General features: G+C 44.7%; 1 protein-coding gene across 1 annotated transcript in view; it reads left to right on the plus strand.

The window, feature by feature from the left end:
- LOC127031108 (cytosolic phospholipase A2 gamma-like) overlaps positions 1 to 18,184 on the plus strand; it is a 43,458-nt gene extending 25,274 nt beyond the window's left edge. Inside the window, exons 10-16 of the mRNA XM_050917866.1 lie at positions 1,867 to 1,905; positions 2,577 to 2,699; positions 3,091 to 3,216; positions 6,929 to 7,024; positions 8,674 to 8,828; positions 9,886 to 10,054; positions 17,383 to 18,184. Coding sequence (XP_050773823.1) covers positions 1,867 to 1,905; positions 2,577 to 2,699; positions 3,091 to 3,216; positions 6,929 to 7,024; positions 8,674 to 8,828; positions 9,886 to 10,054; positions 17,383 to 17,546 — 872 coding nt within the window. The 3' untranslated portion in view covers positions 17,547 to 18,184. The remainder of the gene's footprint in view (positions 1 to 1,866; positions 1,906 to 2,576; positions 2,700 to 3,090; positions 3,217 to 6,928; positions 7,025 to 8,673; positions 8,829 to 9,885; positions 10,055 to 17,382) is intronic.
- The last annotated feature ends 958 nt before the right edge of the window (positions 18,185 to 19,142 follow it).

The raw sequence follows: 19,142 nt of genomic DNA on the forward strand, positions 1-19,142 counted from the left end.
GGCCCCACTTCTTCTTTCTTTGTTTTCTTCTTATTTATGTGGCTGTAGAACCTTTTACTATTGGTTTTGATTCCCTTTGCAAGTTCCAGTTCAATGCGGCTTTTAGCCTTCCTCACTTTATCCCTACATGTTCTGACCTCAGCAAGGTAGCTTTCTTTACTGATCCTGCCTTCCTTCCACTCCCTGTAAGCTTTCTGCTTTTGTCTAATCCCCTCTCTGAGTTGCTTGCTCATCCAGTTTGGCCTGCAACTCCTGCCCATGGTTCTTTTCCCCTTTCTCGGGATGCAGACTTCCGACAGTCTCCGCAGCTGTGACTTAAAGTAATTCCAGGCCTCCTCCACATTTAAATCCACTAATTCCTCCGTCCAATCCACTTCCCTAACTAATTTCCTTAACTCTTTAAAATTAGCCCTCGAGAAGTCAAAAACCCTAATCGCAGATCTACATTTGTTTATCCTTCCATCTAGTTTGAACTGAATCAGCTCATGATCACTCGAACCAAGGTTGTCCCCTACCACCATTTCTTCTACGAGGTCCTCACTGCTCACCAACACCAAGTCTAGAATGGCATCCCCTCTCGTAGGTGCTTCAACTACTTGATGAAGAAATCCATCCGCTATCACATCCAGAAAAATCCGACCCCTATTATTCGTGCAAGTACTCGTCCTCCAGTCTATGTCCGGGAAGTTGAAGTCCCCCATAATCACACATTTCCCCTTTGTGTTTACTTCATTAAAGACATTAAAGAGGTCTCTATCCATATCCCAATCCGATCCCGGCGGTCTGTAGCACACCCCAAGCACTATCTCAGGGGAAGCTCTAGTTGCTTTTTTACCCAGCGTGATTTTTGCCCAGACGGACTCCGTGTTATCCATTCCATCGCATCTTATTTCGCTACATTTAATTTCATCATTGATGTACAAGGCTACTCCCCCACCTTTGCCTTTCTTCCTGTCTTTTCTGAACAGCACATAGCCTTCAATACCCGTGCTCCAGTCATGAGTACTATTCCACCAGGTTTCGGTAATCCCTATAATATCCGGCTTGACTTCCTGCACGAGTAACTCCAGTTCCTCCATCTTGTTACCTAGGCTCCTCGCATTAGTGTACAAACCTTTTAATTTTCGGGGTTTGGCGTCAGTGACATTCTTTCCCCCGCCGTGCACAAACTGTCTGCCACCAGCATCACCCGTTACTCTGGTTTCTACTCCACTATTCCTCCTTGGATCAAATCTTGGGGCCACAAGGGTATCCCTGCTCACTTTGTTTACTTCCCTCTCCAGGTTATGTTCTGGCGTGGAGATCTCCCGAACATTTCCCAACCATCTCCCCCAACTTTCTAGTTTAAAGCCCTCTTGATGAGGTCGGCGAGCCTCCATCCTAGAATCCTATTTCCCTCCTTGCTGAGATGAAGTCCATCCTGAGCAAACAGTCGTCTATCCGTAAATGCGTCCCAGTGACCGTACATACCAAAGCCCTCCTTATAACACCACTCCCTGAGCCATCTGTTGATCGCCATAATCTTGTCCCTCCTTCGTCGCCCCGCTCTAGGAACCGGCAGAATCCCACTGAAATGGGATTCTTCTTATGGGCTCCATCCACCATTGCAACCCAACTCCACATGGAGTTTCTTGAACTGGGATCCTGAAAGTCTTCTAGGAGTTGGCCAGAGTGGAGTTATGGGCGAGGAAGAGAAATTTAAACTTGATGCAAGGGAGAGCTAAGGGAGTTCAAACAGGGTGTTGAACTAATCAGGTGGACAGGTGAGGATACCTGAATTTTTGATGGGCTGGAGGGTGTGTGAGGTGGTAATCAGAGAGATGGGAATTCAACAATACTAATGGGCTCTTTGTTTGCTTCTTATAGGAGTTCTACAAGGAGTGTTAGCTTCTGTGCCTTTTGTTGGTAGGTGGACTTATCCCAGTAGACAAAGATTGCCTCCTCAGAGCTTAGTCAGCATGAAACCTTAAACCAGCTAACACTTGTGCATGGGGGAAATTCCCCCTACCCTTCTTGGCTTGTACCTCTGGAGAATCCAATGACTGCAGGTTTGGCAGCGTGATTGTAGTTACTTTTCCACCTTCAGTGCCTGACAGATGGAGCTGAACTTTCCTTGAGAGCTGTAGGCCCAGGACCAGATGGGATGATGCTTAGTAGTGGTGGGTGCATTTATCCCAGGAGGCCCAAATGACCTCCTCAGAGCTTAGTCAGCACCAAGCAGCTGAAACCCCAAACCAGTTGCCAATTTGGTTGAACAACCATTTTTCATTCAATAAATAAAAGAAAAATCGTGAGAAGCCCACATCGGCCCCAGGTAGCTCACACGGTAAGCCAGGTGTCATTGGGAGGTGAGTTCTAACCTCTACTCTCCTCCTTCCACTGGCGTAGGGCCTGACATTCTAGGACAACAGGTACAGACAGATTCCACAGCCAGGTGTCTGACCCTACACTGGCTGTTGCATCCCTCCTCTCAAGAGACTTTGGGCACTGGGGACAAGTCTTTCCTCCTTTCATCCCCAGGGGCTTACAGGACAAACAGCTGCCTGCTGGCCACATTATATTCTTTTTCCTCCAAGGTACTGATTACACTAGTGTACTTCATCGGGGTATCCTCCTCCTCCTCCAGGAGCTTCATGTTCGTGCCTCAGCTGGGGAAGATTGCAAGAGAATCTTAAGGCAGCTGAAGGAAGTCCTGAAAGGCAAGTGAACCAGCAGGACTAAATTTACCTCCTCTCCCTGTGTCTAGTCATTTAGAATGAGATTTTCAAAAGGGGTCCAAAGTCTATTTCCTTTGGTGCCTTTGGTAATGCCAGCTCCCATGAATTGCTGTGAATGAATTGTGGCATGCTCATTTCCATGACAACATGCATGTATTTGCCAATATTTTTACAAATCCTCAGGGCTGTTCCAACACACACAGGCTGAGGAAAAAGAGCCTGAGGGAATTAGGACCCCAAATCCTATTGCTTTTAAATGGACCAGGGCACCAAAACTGCCTTACGCCCCATTGAACATTCCTGCAACCCTAAACATATCTAATAAACCTTCCACTGCTTGTCCCAAACCTTGTTTCATCCATTATTTATGCAGAGGAGAATAGCAAGTATTCCTACCTGAAGTGCTATGAAGTTAGTGAGACCTTGGATTTGAAGAGCTGGGAAGAGAGAATGCTGGAGTTTGCTGAACTCATCTGTATTTTTGAAAAGGAACTTGGAGGCAAGTTTTATAGAAAAATTTCTCAGTTAGATGGGGCTTCTCAAAGCCTTCCAGCTCATTGACTTTCCAAATTATTGCTCCAGATGTGGGAGCAAAGAACCAGATGTGCCCTAAAAGGAAGAAAATTGGTCATTTAACTATTTCCCTCCATAATTCATTATTTCAAGTGTGTCATCTCTTTCTTCTACTATTTCTCCCCTCACATTAAGAGGGAAAATCAAAAATTTATGATAACCAGTATCTGGTTAAAGGTTAGGAAACAAAGACTAGGAATAAATAGTCACTTTTCACAATGGAGACAGATAAATAGTGGTGTCCTCCAAGGATATGTGCTGGGACCAGGGCTGTTGAACATATTCATAAATGATCTGGAGAAAGGGAAAAAAAGTTTAATGGCAAAACTTACCGATGATACAAAATTACTCAAGATAGTTAAATCCAAATCAGACTTACAAAGGGACCTCACAAAACCAAGTGATAGGACAAGAAAATTACAGATGAAATTCAATGTTGATAAATGCAAAGTAATGCACATTGGAAAATGTTATTCCAACTCTATATGATGGGGTCTAAATTAGCTGTTACCACTCAAGAAAGAGATCTTGGAGTCATTGTGGATAGTTCTCTGAAATCATCCACTCAATGTGCACCGGCACTCAAAAAACAACAACAAAAAAACAAACAAAACCCCCAGAATGTTGGGAATCATTAGGAAAGGGATAGACAATGAGAAAGAAAATATCATATTGCCTCTACATAAATCCATGGTACGCCCACATCTTGAATATTGCATGCAGTTCTGGTTGCCCCATCTCAGAAAAGATATATTAGAATTGGAAAAGGTTCAGAAAAGGGCAACATAAATGATTAGGGATATGGAACAGCTTCCGTATGAAGAGAGATTAAAAAGAGGGGGAAAGTTCCACTTGAAAAAGAGACAAATGAGGGGAGATATGACAGCTCTATATAGTCATAATTTGTGGGGGACAAAATGAATAGGGAAGTGTTATTTACCATTTCACATAGCACATGAACCAGGCGTCACCCAATGAAATTAATAGGCAGTTGGGTTCAAAAAAGAATTAGAACAGTTCATGGAGGCTAGGTCCATCAATGGCTATTAGGCAAGATGGTCAGGAATATAACCCAATGATCTGGGTATCCCTAAAGCTCTGACTACTAGAAGCTGGGACTGCATGACAGAGTCAATAAATTGCCCTGTTCTGTTCATTCCCTCTGTCCATTCATATGTTCTTATGTAAAGACCTCAGGTCCTTTGCCAGTGTCTCCTAACACTGACATTCAAAAAGTTCAAGCTTTGTAGCCATTAACACTAATTGTCACACCACACGTCAAAATATATAAAGTAAATATACTTAAATCAAACTGGGAATTCCCAGAGTGTTCTTGCCAGCAAGTTAAAGAAGTATGGGCTAGATGAATGGACTATAAGGTGGATAGAAAGCTGGCTAGATTGTTGAGCTTAATGGGTAGTGCTCAATGGCTCCAAGTCTATTTGGCAGATGGTATCAAGCGGAGTGCCCCAAGGATTGGTCCTGGGGCCAGTTTCGTTCAATATCTTCATTAATGATCTGGAGGATGGCGTGGACTGCATTTCAGCAAGTTTTCAGATGACACTAAACTGGGAGGAGTGGTAGATATGCTGGAGGGTAGGGATAGGATACACAGGGACCTAGACAAATTAGAGGATTTGGCCAAAATAAATCTGGTGAGGTTCAACAAGGACAAGTGCAGAGTCCTGCACTTAGGATGAAAGAACCCCATGCACTGCTACAGATTAGGGTCCAAGTGGCTAGGCAGCAGTTCTGAAGAAAACGACCTAGGGGTTACAGTGGATGAGAAGCTGGATATGACTCAGCAGTGTGCCTTTGTTGCCAAGAAGGCTAATAGCATTTTGGACTGTATAAATAGGGGTTTTGCTAGCAGATGGAGGGACGTGATCATTCCCCTTTACTCGACATTAGTGAGGCCTCATCTGGAGTACTGTGTCTAGTTTTGGGCCCCACACCACAAGAAGAGTGTGGAAAAATTGGAAAGAATCCAGTGGAGGGCAACAAAAATGATTAGGGGGCTGGAGCACATGACTTATGAGGAGAGGCAGAGGGAACTGGGATTGTTTAGTCGGCAGAAGAGGAGAATGAATGGGGATTTGATAGCTGCTTTCAGCTACCTGAAAGGGGGTTCCAAATAGGATGGATCTAGGCTGTTCTCAGAGGTAGCAGATGACAGAACAAGGAGTAATGGTCTCAAGTTGCAGTGAGGGAGGTTTAGGTTGGATATTAGGAAAAACTTTTTCACTATGAGGGTGGTGATGCACTGGAATGGGTTACCTAGGGAGGTGGTGGAATCTCCTTCCTTAGAGGTTTTTAAGGCTAGGCTTGACAAAGCCCTGTCTGGGATGATTTAGCTGGGAATTGGTCCTGCTTTGAGCAGGGGATGGGACTAGATGACCTCCTGAAGTCCCTTCCAACCATCATATTCTATGATTCTATGAAACTCAAATGAGTTCTCAAGCAATATTTTTCATGTTTTTGCCTCTCTGTAAATTTCTGTTATCGTAGATGGGATTTTTTGTATCCACGTGAGTGTCCTATGAAATTGACATTTATTGATAAAAATCTAATCCTTCCAAGCCTAATAATAGTTTAGAAAGAAGTAATCCCACAAAAGACGTAGAGACGCTGAATAAGAGTGCTTAACAGTTTCAGGGCCAAATTTTTAAAGGCATTTAAGCCTGGAGTGGGATGTCTAAAAGTGTCTAGGCACCTAACTCCCACTGATTTAAAAATCCCACTAGGTGCTTAAATATTTCTTTTAAAATCTGGCCTGGAGGGAGTTAGCTGTAATTTAAGAGAACACAAGGGCATTTAGAACTTATCCTGAAGTCATACAATATTGAAGGATTGTGGCCGTTAAGTATCTAGCAGCCTTAGAGGTCTTTGAGTAAACAAAGGCTAGTCCTACTTTTGGAGAAAGTAAATTCAGTTACCAACTTTTTATTAATGATCAACAGAATTGTTGACAGTACAATTTATTTATTTTTTACAAGCATAGTAAGAAGCACAATGTCAGGTGTTCTAGGTCTGGTAATTCAACCAAGTTAAAGAGTTATTTCTAAAAGAGAATATTTTTCATCAGTTAATCCATTTTGTTCTTGATTCAGAACAAACCCCAACATTTCAAATTTCTCTGTGAAAAGACCTTGGAGTTGTGGATTCCCCTGATCCCAAGCAGTCTTCTGGCCAGCCCATTCACGCCCAACCCACTGCTCTCTCATCAAACCCCAGCCCCATTCCAAGTCCTGTCATACCAAAACTGGTCCTCAGTTATGCCTGCGAAAATGCAAAGAAACATCCATTGTCAGTGGGGGCTGCACTTACTCCTAACAGCCCAGCAAGTGGGAGTCCCTGCATCCTGGCAGCATAGTGTCAGTCAGTTGGTCTGGGAGCTAGAAAATCAGACAGGCTGAGTCCAGCTGCCCCGAAGCAGAATAACCTCTGTGTGTATTGCCCTGCAAGGAGCACTATGCTACCTGAGTGCCTTTTTATCAACAAATACCTGTCTCTGCCCCTACTCACACCTACTAGCAACTGAGAGGAAGAAAGAAATTCAGTCTGCAGACTTCCCCTAGCTATTTCATTGTACTTATTTTCAGCTTTGATTTTTATTGTGATTTTTCTTGCCTTAATAGAATATGTATGGAGTGTATGGCAATTGTTATGGAAAACCGTGACCTGTATCTGCTACTGGATATGGGGGTACACCAACAACTTTCTGTACGCAGATAGTAAGCAAAATCCATTTGAATTGCACTTTCCCCATTTGTTTCTACATCTGCAGTATGAATTTTCCTGTTTTTCAAGGTTCTGGTTTGACAGAGAATAGATTAAATAGAAAGTAATGAGAAAAAGGCAGCCGTGCTGTATAACGGGCATAGAAGGCAGCAGAGGGTGAGAGACAGGAAAGGGACAGCTATACTGTGTAATGGGTTGCAAGGGGCAGCAGGGAGTTGTGGAATGAAACAATTTTAAAATTTCAACTCTTTTTTTGTTGATATTTTTCATTTTTTGACCAACTCCAATTGCCTTTTTGAGTGTTCATGGGAAGTAAATAAAGAAACTTCATATGAAACCTGAAGGGAATGTGGGGCTTTTGTTTGACAGATAATTGTCAGTGAGCTGTTACTGTGTTTGCCCCACTCTGTTGTGAGCTAGTGTATTTTACTTTTGTAAAGTAAAAAAAAATCGAACAGTAGAAGTGCTGGATATTAATATGATTTGGAATTTGCCCTGAGTCAGAACTTCTTTATAAGGCAGTCGAGATTCTCCTAAAATGGAGACTTACCAAACGCTGGCTCAAATATGTGTTTGTTGTTGATGCCCATGTGTCACTGAGCTGGTTTAGATACTAATTTCACAAAAGTAGAGCTGAGGTTTTTCAAGGAGCCTGAGGGCAAGGTTTTAGTGCCTAAAGATATTGATAGACATCTGGGGTTAATGAGATTCAGACACCGAGGCCCAGATTGTTAAAGGTATTTAGGAATTGATGTGGTCAGCACTGCAACACCAAACTGATTTAGGACTATAGACGGCCAATGGGATTTCGGCTCCTAAGTGCTCAAATCCCTTTGAAAATCTCCAAAATCTGTTAAGTGCTGAGGGCAGAAGTACATAAATACCTTTATCAATCTGGGCCCTCGGAGCTTCTGAATACCCACTAGGCCTCTCTCTGTATCTTTAGGCAGCAGCCCACCTTTGCAAGTCTGGCCCTTTGTGGTAATTACAGAAGCACGCAAGCAGGGTAGGCACCTAACTCCCACTAGTTTCAAATGGAATTCGATGCCTGACAGTGACCATGATGGGGGACTTCATGCCTAACGGCTAGAGCAGGAGTCACACCAAGTGGTGACAAAAGGCATCAGTAGCCAGGAATTGGAGCCAAAGGTCAGTGCCAGAGTCAAAGGCAGGGGGCCAGTGCCGAGGGTCAAATGCAGAGTCAGAGGCCAGGAATCAGAGTCAGTTACCTGGAGCAAGGCAAGGTGGGAGCAAGGCTGGGCACAGGACAGGAGCAGGTGCTCTCCCAGCCAGGGGTGAATGCTTTGAGCTGCCAGCACCCTGCCACTGGTCATAAGAGCAAGTCTGCAGATCCACACAGCCAGTCGGGTGGTTGGGCTAATCAGGCGACTCAGCGGGGGCCCAATTGTGCTGGTTAGACTGCTGTGGGGGGAGAGGGGGACGTTAAGCTAGCATGTAAGCAGGCTAGCTCTGGGGCCTTACTCTTGACAGAAATGCCTTAGATAATCCCACTAGGAGTTTATCTGCCAGCTTAGGCGCCTTCGAAAATGAACATGGAATTCAGGGGGATTTGGGCACCTCACTAATTGTGACCCCTTGGAAAAATCACAGCCTAAAACAATATGTGGATGCACGTTCGCAGGTAAAGCCCAATCTACTGGATTGACCAACAAAGAATTCATCCACTTGATCGATGCCGGCATTGCCATAAATTCCGCCTACCCCCTCGTTCTGCGCCCAGAGAGGAAAGTGAAACTGATCCTCTCCTTCGACTTCAGCGATGGGGATCCTTTCGAGGTAACTTTTCTTATTTATTGTGTTGTCTCCCAACACTACAATCAGGATCAATCACTGCACAAATACCCAGGACTTGGCCTATGACCCAGTGAGGTTACACTGTTGTTAGCAGCAGTCATTTGGATTCCCGGAAGGTGCTGTGGGGATCACAATTTGAGATGTGTGGGCGTATAGGATCCACTGGGAATATTTATCTTATTCTCTGCAAGATCGCTTGGGTTTGGAATAAGGGCATGTGACCAGTCATGACCTCTCTTTCCCTTTGTATATCAAGGAAGAAGAGGAAATTCCTTGAAGTTCAGTTTTACTCTGTGTAAAAATGGCAACTGCTTACTCCACAGATACGCTCCTGTGTGTATCACAGTCCTAGCTGATGTGCTAAATGACAGTCATTGGATCTGACCAATTTTTATTTCTGTTAGCACCAAAGAGCCAAGAGCACTCTAGCAGGATGAGACAGGGTCAGTAAAAATGTGAACTAAGTTCCAATAACTCAGTTAGAACTCTGCAAACTCGCTAACCTCAGCCTCACATATCACCAATGCTCCATAGGTGATATTGTCTCTCTCTAGTGGCTGCAGCTACTATAACACTTTGCTACTTTGATTACATGGAACAAGAGTTTTCCTATAGGTGAATTTGTAAAAAACAAAACAAAACAAAACAAAAATCAAACTTGTGCTTTTGGAGCTGAAGTTCTGGGTTTTGATTTCTGTTCATTACCATGGGCTGAAGTTTTCAAAGCCACCTAAAGGATTAATTTTAATGGGAACTGGACATCCACATCCCTTAGGAGCTTTTGAAAACCTCAGCCACAATATATGCTTTGCTATACAAAGATTCTCATTACAGAGATATGGCAACAGGTCACGTCTGGTTTCCATGGAGGCCCTCGATTAGTCAGTTCCTTAGAGGCTCCTTGGAATGTTTGTACACTGTAGGTTAGGGGTATTTTTAAAACTCTAGCCTGGCCATATTAGTGACATCACGTTTTATTAGTGGGAATGATCATTTCATTTATTTATTTATTTTAAAATCACTTTTTCCTCCTTCCCAGACCATTAAGAAAACTGCCAAGTACTGTGAGGCAAATAACATCCCATTTCCCGAGATAAACACAGAAGAGATTAAGGACATTGATAACCCCTCTGATTGCTACATCTTCAAAGGAAAAGATGTTCCTACCGTCATGCACTTCCCTCTCTTCAACAACAAAAATTGTCCAGGTACTTTAATTGTACAGCTCTCTTCTAAAACTCTATGGGCTAGATTCACAGAGGGACTTTGGTGCCTCATTGCTGGTTTAGCTACCTAAATGTCAGGATCAGGCCTCACCGGGAATCACAAAACTGCTGCTTAGCTGCCACCAGACTCTATAGGAATCTACACTTGCTCAGGGCCTAAGATTTGCAGAAAAGTTCTCTCAGTGTATGTGCTTCTGTCTCTGGGCATGTCCACTGCTGCCCCATCCCAGGCTTCCAGATGCACGAAGAGAGGCATTTCTCTGCCTCACGTGGCTGTGGCAGACATGCTGAGGCATGGCTTGCAGGATCAGGCCCCTGTGTGCTCTCTCTCAGGTGAATGCCAAAACCACTGGGCAGGGGGATATTGTGATGTGGGAATCTCTCAGTATCTCCTGTTGTAGCTGTTCCAGTTTGGATAAATAATTGGAGAGTCAGTGGAGCAGGGGGACTGAATGCTGGGGCCCCCACAACCCGTGTAAGTGTTGTAACCACCAGGCTATACAGTGTCTGTCATCACAGCTGAGAACCCCAAGCAGAGACAAGCGCCTTCCACCAGCCTGGACTTGAGTGCTGAGTTTGTGGATCACTTTCCCAGGAACTTGTCGTTCTTTGTTCTTTGTACCAGGAGCCTGGGCACCTAACTCAGCCTGTCTGAATCCCAGTGATTTTATAGGGGTCTAAAATTTTATAGGCACCATGATTCTCAGTAACTTGACACCTGAGTTCTACTGTGAACCTCATCCCATGTGTCTGGTTGGAGCTTACTAACTGAAATGGAGTTTCTCCTGGCTGACACTAGTGGACAAGAGCAGAGGAGCTCAGGTATTGCCACTGTCTACCAGAGCAGGGTCCATCTAGCTCTCTGTCCTGACTCTGACAGTGTCCAACACGACATGAGTCACAAGGAAGGGCACAAAACCCCATAATAAAAAATTACAAATAAACCTTTCCCAGGGAAATAGTTTTCGTATGGGCTAATGCAGGCAGGCTTATATCTTTTGCATTCTCTTTTAATCCATGGATGTTTGCATAATATCCAACACTTCCTACAATCCTATTGTGACCGGCCATGGTAATCCCTGCAACAATGAGTTCCACAGGTCACTTGTGTGTTCAGCAAAATAATCCCACCTGTTTTAAATGTGCTGCTTTTCAATTCATTGAGAGTCACCCTGCGGTCAGAAACTAGGCCCGTTGGTTCATGCTAATCAAGACAAAGATGCAAGTTCTTACTGATCAATGTTTTAAATTTTTTTATATATATTTTACTCAAATAGAATGGTTTTCTCTGGATTTCCATCTCTGTAACTGACAGGAGATTTGGCAGAACAGGCCACCTTCAGTGGGGAGTGGAAAGGGGACCTAACTGGTGTCACTTAGACTTCCTCTTGGCCTGTCAACATGTGAATTACATGAGATACAGACTCCCTTGTACTCATTGGACAGATTCAGCTTTGACCTGCTGCACTGGTTATGTAATTGCAGATCCTCACAAGGACTTGGGCACCTAACTCCCATCAACATTCCAGCTGCCCAGCAAACAAAAGTGTCTGGAAAATTTTTGTTTTTTCCTAGTTTGCACAGGGAAGGGAAATAAAATAGACAAACTGAGGAGCGTAGAATCATAGAATATCAGGGCTGGAAGAGATCTCAGGAGGTCATCTAGTCCAAAACCCTGCTCAAAGCAGGACCAATTCCCAACTAAATCATCCCAGCCAGGGCTTTGTCAAGCAGGGCCTTAAAAACCTCTAAGGAAGGAGATTCCACCACCTCCCTAGGTAACCCATTCCAGTGCTTCACCACTCTCCGAGTGAAAAAGCTTTTCCTAATATCCAACCTAGACCTCTCCCACCACAACTTGAGACCATTACTCTTTGTTCTGTCATCAGGTACCACTGAGAACAGTCTAGATCCATCCTCTTCGGAACACCCTTTCAGGTAGTTGAAAGCAGCTATCAAATCCCCCCCCCCCATTCTTCTCTTCTGCAGACTAAACAATCCCAGTTTCCTCAGCCTCTCCTCATAAGTCATGTGCTCCAGCACCCTAATCATTTTTGTTGCCCTTCACTGGACTCTTTCCAATTTTTCCACCGTCTTCTTGTAGTGTGGGCCCAAAACAGGACACAGTACTCCAGATGAGGCCTCACCAATGTCGAATAGAGGGGAATGATCACGTCCCTCGATCTGCTGGCATTGCCCCTACTTATGCAGCCCAAAATGTAGGGAAGATGGGGACGAGGACTCATCTGTAGAGCATCTTCTTATGGCCAGGTGTGAGCATAATGTCTCTTTCCCCATCTGGAGCCCCCAGCGGATGGTCACCTTGGTGGACCACCTTTTCCCAGGGCTCAGCCTTTGGGTTAGGTCATAATTTAAATCCCCCCATTCCAGTGTACCAGGGTCCCAGAAAAAAAGTCTAGTGTCCTTATATCAGGTCTCTGGCACCAACTCTAGTCCTAGGGAGTTTGAGCAACCTTACCATATGGCTTCCAGTCATCCTTGGCCCCTTTTCAAGGACTTCATGCCCTTCCCCTGTGGCTGGTAGGGGAACCCTGGCCCACACACTCCACCGGTTTGCAGCCTAGGGGCCCTATAACCAACAATCACGGTCTGCTCCTTTCACATGCCTTCTTCTTCCAAACCTCTCTAGGTTCAGCCTTCTTTCAGGGGCAGGCTCTCCCCTGGAATCCCTTAACAAAAATCCCAAGACAAACGGATGAACTGAAGCCGATTTCTACCCTCCTCAGGCTTGGCCTCTCATCCTTCCCTGCTGCTTTGTTCCTCTGCTGAGCCGCTCCCAGGGCTCTTTCCCTGATTCTCCAAATCCTGCCCTTTGTTCAGGGCTTAGTACTGGAGCCAGCTTTGTTCCAGTAGTTGCTATCTCTCACTGCCTCTTGCCAGATTTCCAATCTCAGGAGACTATCCCTGGGGCCAAATCTCTTCAATATCTCTCCACTCCCTAACTCAGAGAGAGGTGCTCCTTGCAGCCCCCTTCTTCGCTGAAACTCTTGCCTTCATGGAGCTCACCTAACACCTTCCTCAGCTGGCACTCACCTTCAGTTAAGTCTGGTTCTCTCTCCACATGCAGCCAGGTAACATAATTGGCCCAAGTTAACCCTTTCAGGGCCTTTTTGGGCTACATAGTCAATCACACCAGTGTAGATAGATAGATAGATAGATAGATAGATAGGCTATCCCAATATAATCTGTCTATCTATCTGGCTAGCTAGGTAGCTAATCTTTCTTAAAAGCATGAGATGGCCTTAAAATCATTAAAGTGTTAAGAAAACACTAAATGCCTTGTTATTTGTATTTGTTTTCTGATTTCTGCACCTTTACAGTACATTAGTGTCACATTTTCAGGTTTTTCTCTGAAACCTAAGGACTGGAAACTTACTTTTGAAAATATAAATAATAGCTGCGATCCTCATCTAATCCTGATAACAGTCTTCAAATATGTTAAGGGCTTTATAAAGACTATTCTCAATGTCCATTGAAGAAAGGACAAGAAATCATGGGCTTAATATGGCCCATGACTTCTATAAGGTTGGAAGGGACCACAAGTGTCATCTAGTCTAACCCCCAGCCAAGATTCAGGATTTATTCTGTCAAAACCATCCTGGACAGATGGCTACCCAGCCTTCTTTTGAAAATCTCCAGTGAAGGAGATTCCATGACCTCCCTAAGCAGTTTATTCCATTGTCCTACCATTCTTACAGTTAGGATTTTTTCCTGAGATTCAGTCTAAATCTGTTGTGCTGTAGTTTGAACCCATTGCCTTTTATCCAGCCCTCTGTGGCAAGAGAGAACAACTTTGCTCCATCTTTTTTCATGGCAGCTGCTAGGGTTCCCTCCCCACTCTGAACTCTGGGGTACACATGTGGGGACCCGCATGAAAGCCCCCCTTTAGTTTATATTCCAACAGTTTAGGTTAAAAACTTCCCCAAGGCAAAAATTCCTTTTCTTGTACTTGGACGGTATTGCTGCCACCACCAAGTGATTTAAACAAACATTTAGGGAGTGGCCAGTTGGAGCCCTACCTTCTCCAAATATCCCCCCAAACCTCTTCACCCCTTTTCCTAGGGAGGCTTGAGAATAATATACTAATCAAATAGGTAAACAAAGTGAGCACAGACCAAATCCCTGGTTTTTAGGACACTGAAAATTAATCAGGTTCGTAAACAAAGAATTTTATTAAAAAAAAATATATAAGAATCACACCTGCAAAATCAGGATGGAAGATACCTTTACAGGTTAAATAAAAAGATTTAAACCACAGAGGATTCCCCTCTGACTCTGCTTCTCAGTTACAAAATAGGAATAAAATTACCTCTTAGCATAGGGAAAATTCACAAGCTAAAACAAAAGCTAATCTAATGCATTTCCTTGCTATTACTTACAATTTCTGTAATTTTAGATATATAATTTCAGGATCTTGTTAGGAGCTGGTTTTCCTATTTGGTCTCTCTCTTTGTCCCGAGAGGGAACCAACAAAGAGAGCACAAAAAAACCCTCCCCCCGACCATTTGAAAGTATCTTTTTTTCCACATTGTTCCTTCTGGTCAGGTGCCAACTAAGTTAAATGACCTGATTAACCCCTTATAGGTAAGGGGATTCTGTACCTCTGGCCAGGAAGGAGGTTATGTTACTGCATACATAAGAGTTGTTACCCTTCCCTTTATATTTATGACAGCAGCCTTTTAAGTATTTGAAGACTGATATCATGCCCCACTCAATCTCCTCTTTTCCAAACTAACATACCCAGTTCCTTCAGCCTTTGCTCATAGGGATTGCATTCCATCCTGTACCTATTGGGTTTCTGGGAACTGGGAAGGCGGAAGCCCACCCATTGCTAATAGATCCCCCCCCTGCCTAAGGGGAGGATCTACAGGACCTCAGAACCCCACTGATTCTGGGGGACAACTAATAAAAGAACAGGGACAAGAGTGAGGTCAAAGGGTCATAAGAAGGGAGCCTGATGGGGACACCGAGCAGAGAACCCCGGACAGCATCCAGTGCTCCTCGAAGGCGTCAAGGGCATTCTATCGTGTAGCAGAGTGGATCCCTGCTCCTGCCCTGAAGGGATTAAACACAGCCCTGGGAAGGGGCTGTGGCTGGAGAAAGCAGCCTTTAGGCTGGGCTGATTTGGGGAAGTGGCTGCAGCTGGGGCCATGCCCCAAACTGAGCAACAAGACCTTATGAGAAGGCCAGGGAAGCCAGAAGCCAAGGGGAAGTCTCTGTCTGTTTGTAGATGGAGAAGGGCCTGGCTGCAGGGAGCTAGACACAAGGTAACTGAGTGAAGCAGGGCTAGAGAAAGGCAGAGGAGCTGGGGAGCTCCAGCCTGGAAAGCCCCAGGCTGCAGTCTAGCATTCGGCTAATAGGTACTGGGGGTTGCAGAGGGCAGCCCAGGGGTAGACCAAGGCAGCAGGTCCAAACCCTCCTTGCCAGTGATGAGTAGGTTGACACTGCAGTCTGCCCCAGGGCGTGGCGCTAGACAATGACTGGCAATAGCCATATACTGAAGCAAGGTGGGGATAGAGGGTAGGGGTTCCTGAGGAGGGGAGACCCTGAGAGAAAGGGGTTACTGCCAGGGGCAGCACCCCATGTAAAAGGGCACCGGGTCCAGAGAGGGACACGAGGGCCAGAGGACAGATGGATCACTGGCCTGCAGAGGGCACTCTGGAGCTGGAACCAAACTAATTCTAGAAGTCACCAGCAGGAGGCGCTGCAGGGGAGAGTCCACCCTTCTACACATCCCTTTGATCATCTTTGTTGCTTACCTCTGGAGCCTTTCCAGTTTCTGTATATCCTTTCTATATATTAGTGACCAAAATTAGTACTCCAGATGAGGTCCATCCAGCGCTGAGTACAGTGGTACTATTACCTTCTGTGACTTACATACTATGCCTCTGTTAATTCAGCCTAAAATTGCATTTGCTTTCTTTGCAACAACATCACATTGCTGACTCATATTGAGATTGTGATCCACCACAACTCCCACATCCTTCTCAGAAGTGCTGCTGCCAAGCCAGTTACCCCCCATTCTGTATTTGTGCATTTGGTTTTTCTTCCCTAAGTGCAGAACTTTACATTTGTCTTTGTTGAATTTCATTTTGTTGTCTATAGCCCAGTGCTCCAATTTATGAAGATCCCTTTGAATGTTAGCTCTATCCTCCAAAGTGTTGGCAACCTCTCAGCTTTGTGTCATCTGAAAACTAGATAAGTATATTCTCTAGTTCTACATCCAGATCATTAATTAAGACGTTAAACAACATTTGACCCAGAACAGATTCCTGTGGAACCCCACTTGAGAACTCCCTCCAATCTACAACATTCCATTAATAGTTACTCTTTTTTTGAGGTTGTTTAACCAATTATATATCTGCTTAATGATAGTTCTACCAAGTCTGCATTTCTCCAGCTTACTTATTTGAATGTCATGTAGGACTGTGTCAAAACCCTTGCTGATGTCCAGCTATATTATGTCCACTGCATTCCCCCTACCACCAAATCAGTTACTCTTCCAAAGAAGGAAATCAAGCTGGTTTGGCATGATTTCTTCTTGGTAAATCCATGCAGGCTGTTAGTGATCACCTCTTTGTCTTCCAGGTATTTGTAAAGTTAATGTTTTAGACATTGTTCTAGTAGGTTCTCAAGTTCCGTGGCTCTCCCTTTCCCCCCTTTTTAAAGATGAGCTTGTCTCCAGCCTTCCAGGACCTCTCCTGTCATCCATGAGTTCATAAATATTATTGTCAGTGACTCCAAGATTTCTTCAGCTAATTCCTTCAGTACCATCGGGTAAATAGCATCAGGCCCTGATGATTTGAATTCATTCAAACTGGTCAGAAAATCTTTGATGTGTTTTTTACTTATGCAGATTTGCATCCCTTCCCCTTTATTGTCTATGTTGCTAGTCATCTGGTCATGGGTTTTTTTTCATGTGTGTGTCAGGGGGTGGAGAACTAGGAAAAACTTTCTAATTCTCAGGGTAGTTACACTCTGGAATAGGCTTCCATGGGACATGGTAGAATCCTCAACTGAAGATTTTAGGAGCAGCTTGGACAAACAAATGTCAGGGATGGTCTAGGTTCACTTGGTCCTGCCTCAGCACAGGAAATTGGACTTAGTGACATCTCGAGATCCCTTTCAGCCCCTCATTTCTGTGATTCTAAGTAAACTTCAGGAGTTGGCCATGTTGTTCCTCTGCCTCTTTCGGTACCTGGATTCTATGGTTCTGGGAGCAGTCAAATTGTAAAAGCAGAACCATTGTTTCCCTATATTTGGCACTTACGCACCTATTTTATTCCTAGATAAAATAAAGGACTTCAGAGACACGTTTACCACCTTTACTTCATCCTACTCAGAGGACAATGTCAAAATACTCCTCAAAAAAGCCAAGATGAATGTATCCAACAACAAGGATAGGATTCTGAAGGAGATCCAGCAGATTGTGTCCTCCCCCAAGGAGTTTTAAAACCACATTTCTGTTTGGTTCCTGATCATGAAGATCAGAAATTCTGTGCCTGGCTCTGACTTACATTTCCCGAGAGGCTGTTCACTGTGACCACTTAGAACCTAAGTGCAGCAGGGAGGAGTTAGTTTCACTGTGTTGGGGTTTGTCTACATTACCCGCTGGATCCACGGGTAGCAATTAATCCAGCGGGGGGGGGTCGATTTATCGTGTCTAGTCTCGAAGCGATAAATCAACTGCTGAGTGCTCTCCTGTCGACTCCGGTACTCTACCAGGGCAAGAGGCACAGTCGGAGTCAACGACAGACCGTCAGCCATCAACTTACCACAGCGAAGACACCATGACAAGTAGATCTAAGTATGTCAACTTCAGCTACGTTATTCATGTAGCTGAAGTTGTATAACTTAGATCGACCCCCTCCCTAGTATAGACCAGGCCTTCAATTCACAAAAGGGATTTAGGCACCTAAATGCCCCTGTAGGTGCCTGAGTCCCAGATTTCATCATCCCTGAGATTCACAAAACTCTTGCTCAGCTGTCGCAGAACCCTGTAGTGTCTATGCTCCCTCAGCACCTAGTTGTTTCAGTGAAATTTCCCTGTGTGTCCATGTTTCAGCCTTGGGGCATGTGCACAACAGCTGCCATCTTGTTGTCCAGGTTCCTAAGCTCCAGAGTGATTCCCGACTTGGGAAAGACAGCCATTCCTCTGCCTACCTTACCTGTGGAGCCTGAGCCGTGGTGTGAGAAGAAGGAAGATGACCTCCCTCAGAACTGCTAGGCCAGTACTTAGAATCCTCAGATGGGATGGAGGACACCCCAGTTCAAGTCCCCTGTCTGCCTCAGGGGGAGAAGGGATTTGCAGAGGCGTCTGCTACCTCTGAGGGGAGGGCCCTCCTCACTGGACAGTGGGATAGTGTCATGGTGCAGGGGAGGGGGGGATTTTGGCTTCGTGTGAGAGAGCAAGGGCAAGAAGCCTGATAACTGCTTCACTCCCCTTTGAGTTCATAGACCTGGGCTTTAGTCCTCAGCTCTATAGCCTTCAGTGGCGGGCCCCACAGGCAAGCTATGCAGAGGAACACCTCTTCTTCCCTTAGTTTGTGCATTGCTGTGGGGCTTAGGCATCTGTTAGCCTAGAACAGGGCAGCCGTGTGCACACCCTCAGGCATCTAGGGAACTATTTCTGCCAAAACATGGGTGTTAACTGAGATAAGGCATCTACAGGATTCAGCAACATCTGAGTGGGGGTCTGGTGACCCCTAGTGGAGCCTGATGCTGGACTTCTGGTGTGTAATATAGCAGCTAGGAGCCAAGTCCTTTTGTGAATGTAGCCCTGGCTACAGGATGATGAATTTGGCTAAATGTTCCTAGAAAGATAGATAGAAAGCTAGATAGTGATGCTTATTAGACACATAAGTAGATAAACAGTAGATAATGATGACGTAGCTAGATAGATTTATATACAATAGCTTGTGATGATAGATAATTCATATACAATAGGTTATGCTAGATAGAATTTGAAGACACATCCATACATGTTGGTTTGCCAGTGCTCACATGGCACCTTTCTAGGTTGACCAGACATCCCGATATTATTGGGACC

The sequence above is a fragment of the Gopherus flavomarginatus genome, chromosome 11 (assembly GCF_025201925.1).
Source record: "Gopherus flavomarginatus isolate rGopFla2 chromosome 11, rGopFla2.mat.asm, whole genome shotgun sequence".
Lineage (NCBI taxonomy): Eukaryota > Metazoa > Chordata > Testudines > Testudinidae > Gopherus > Gopherus flavomarginatus.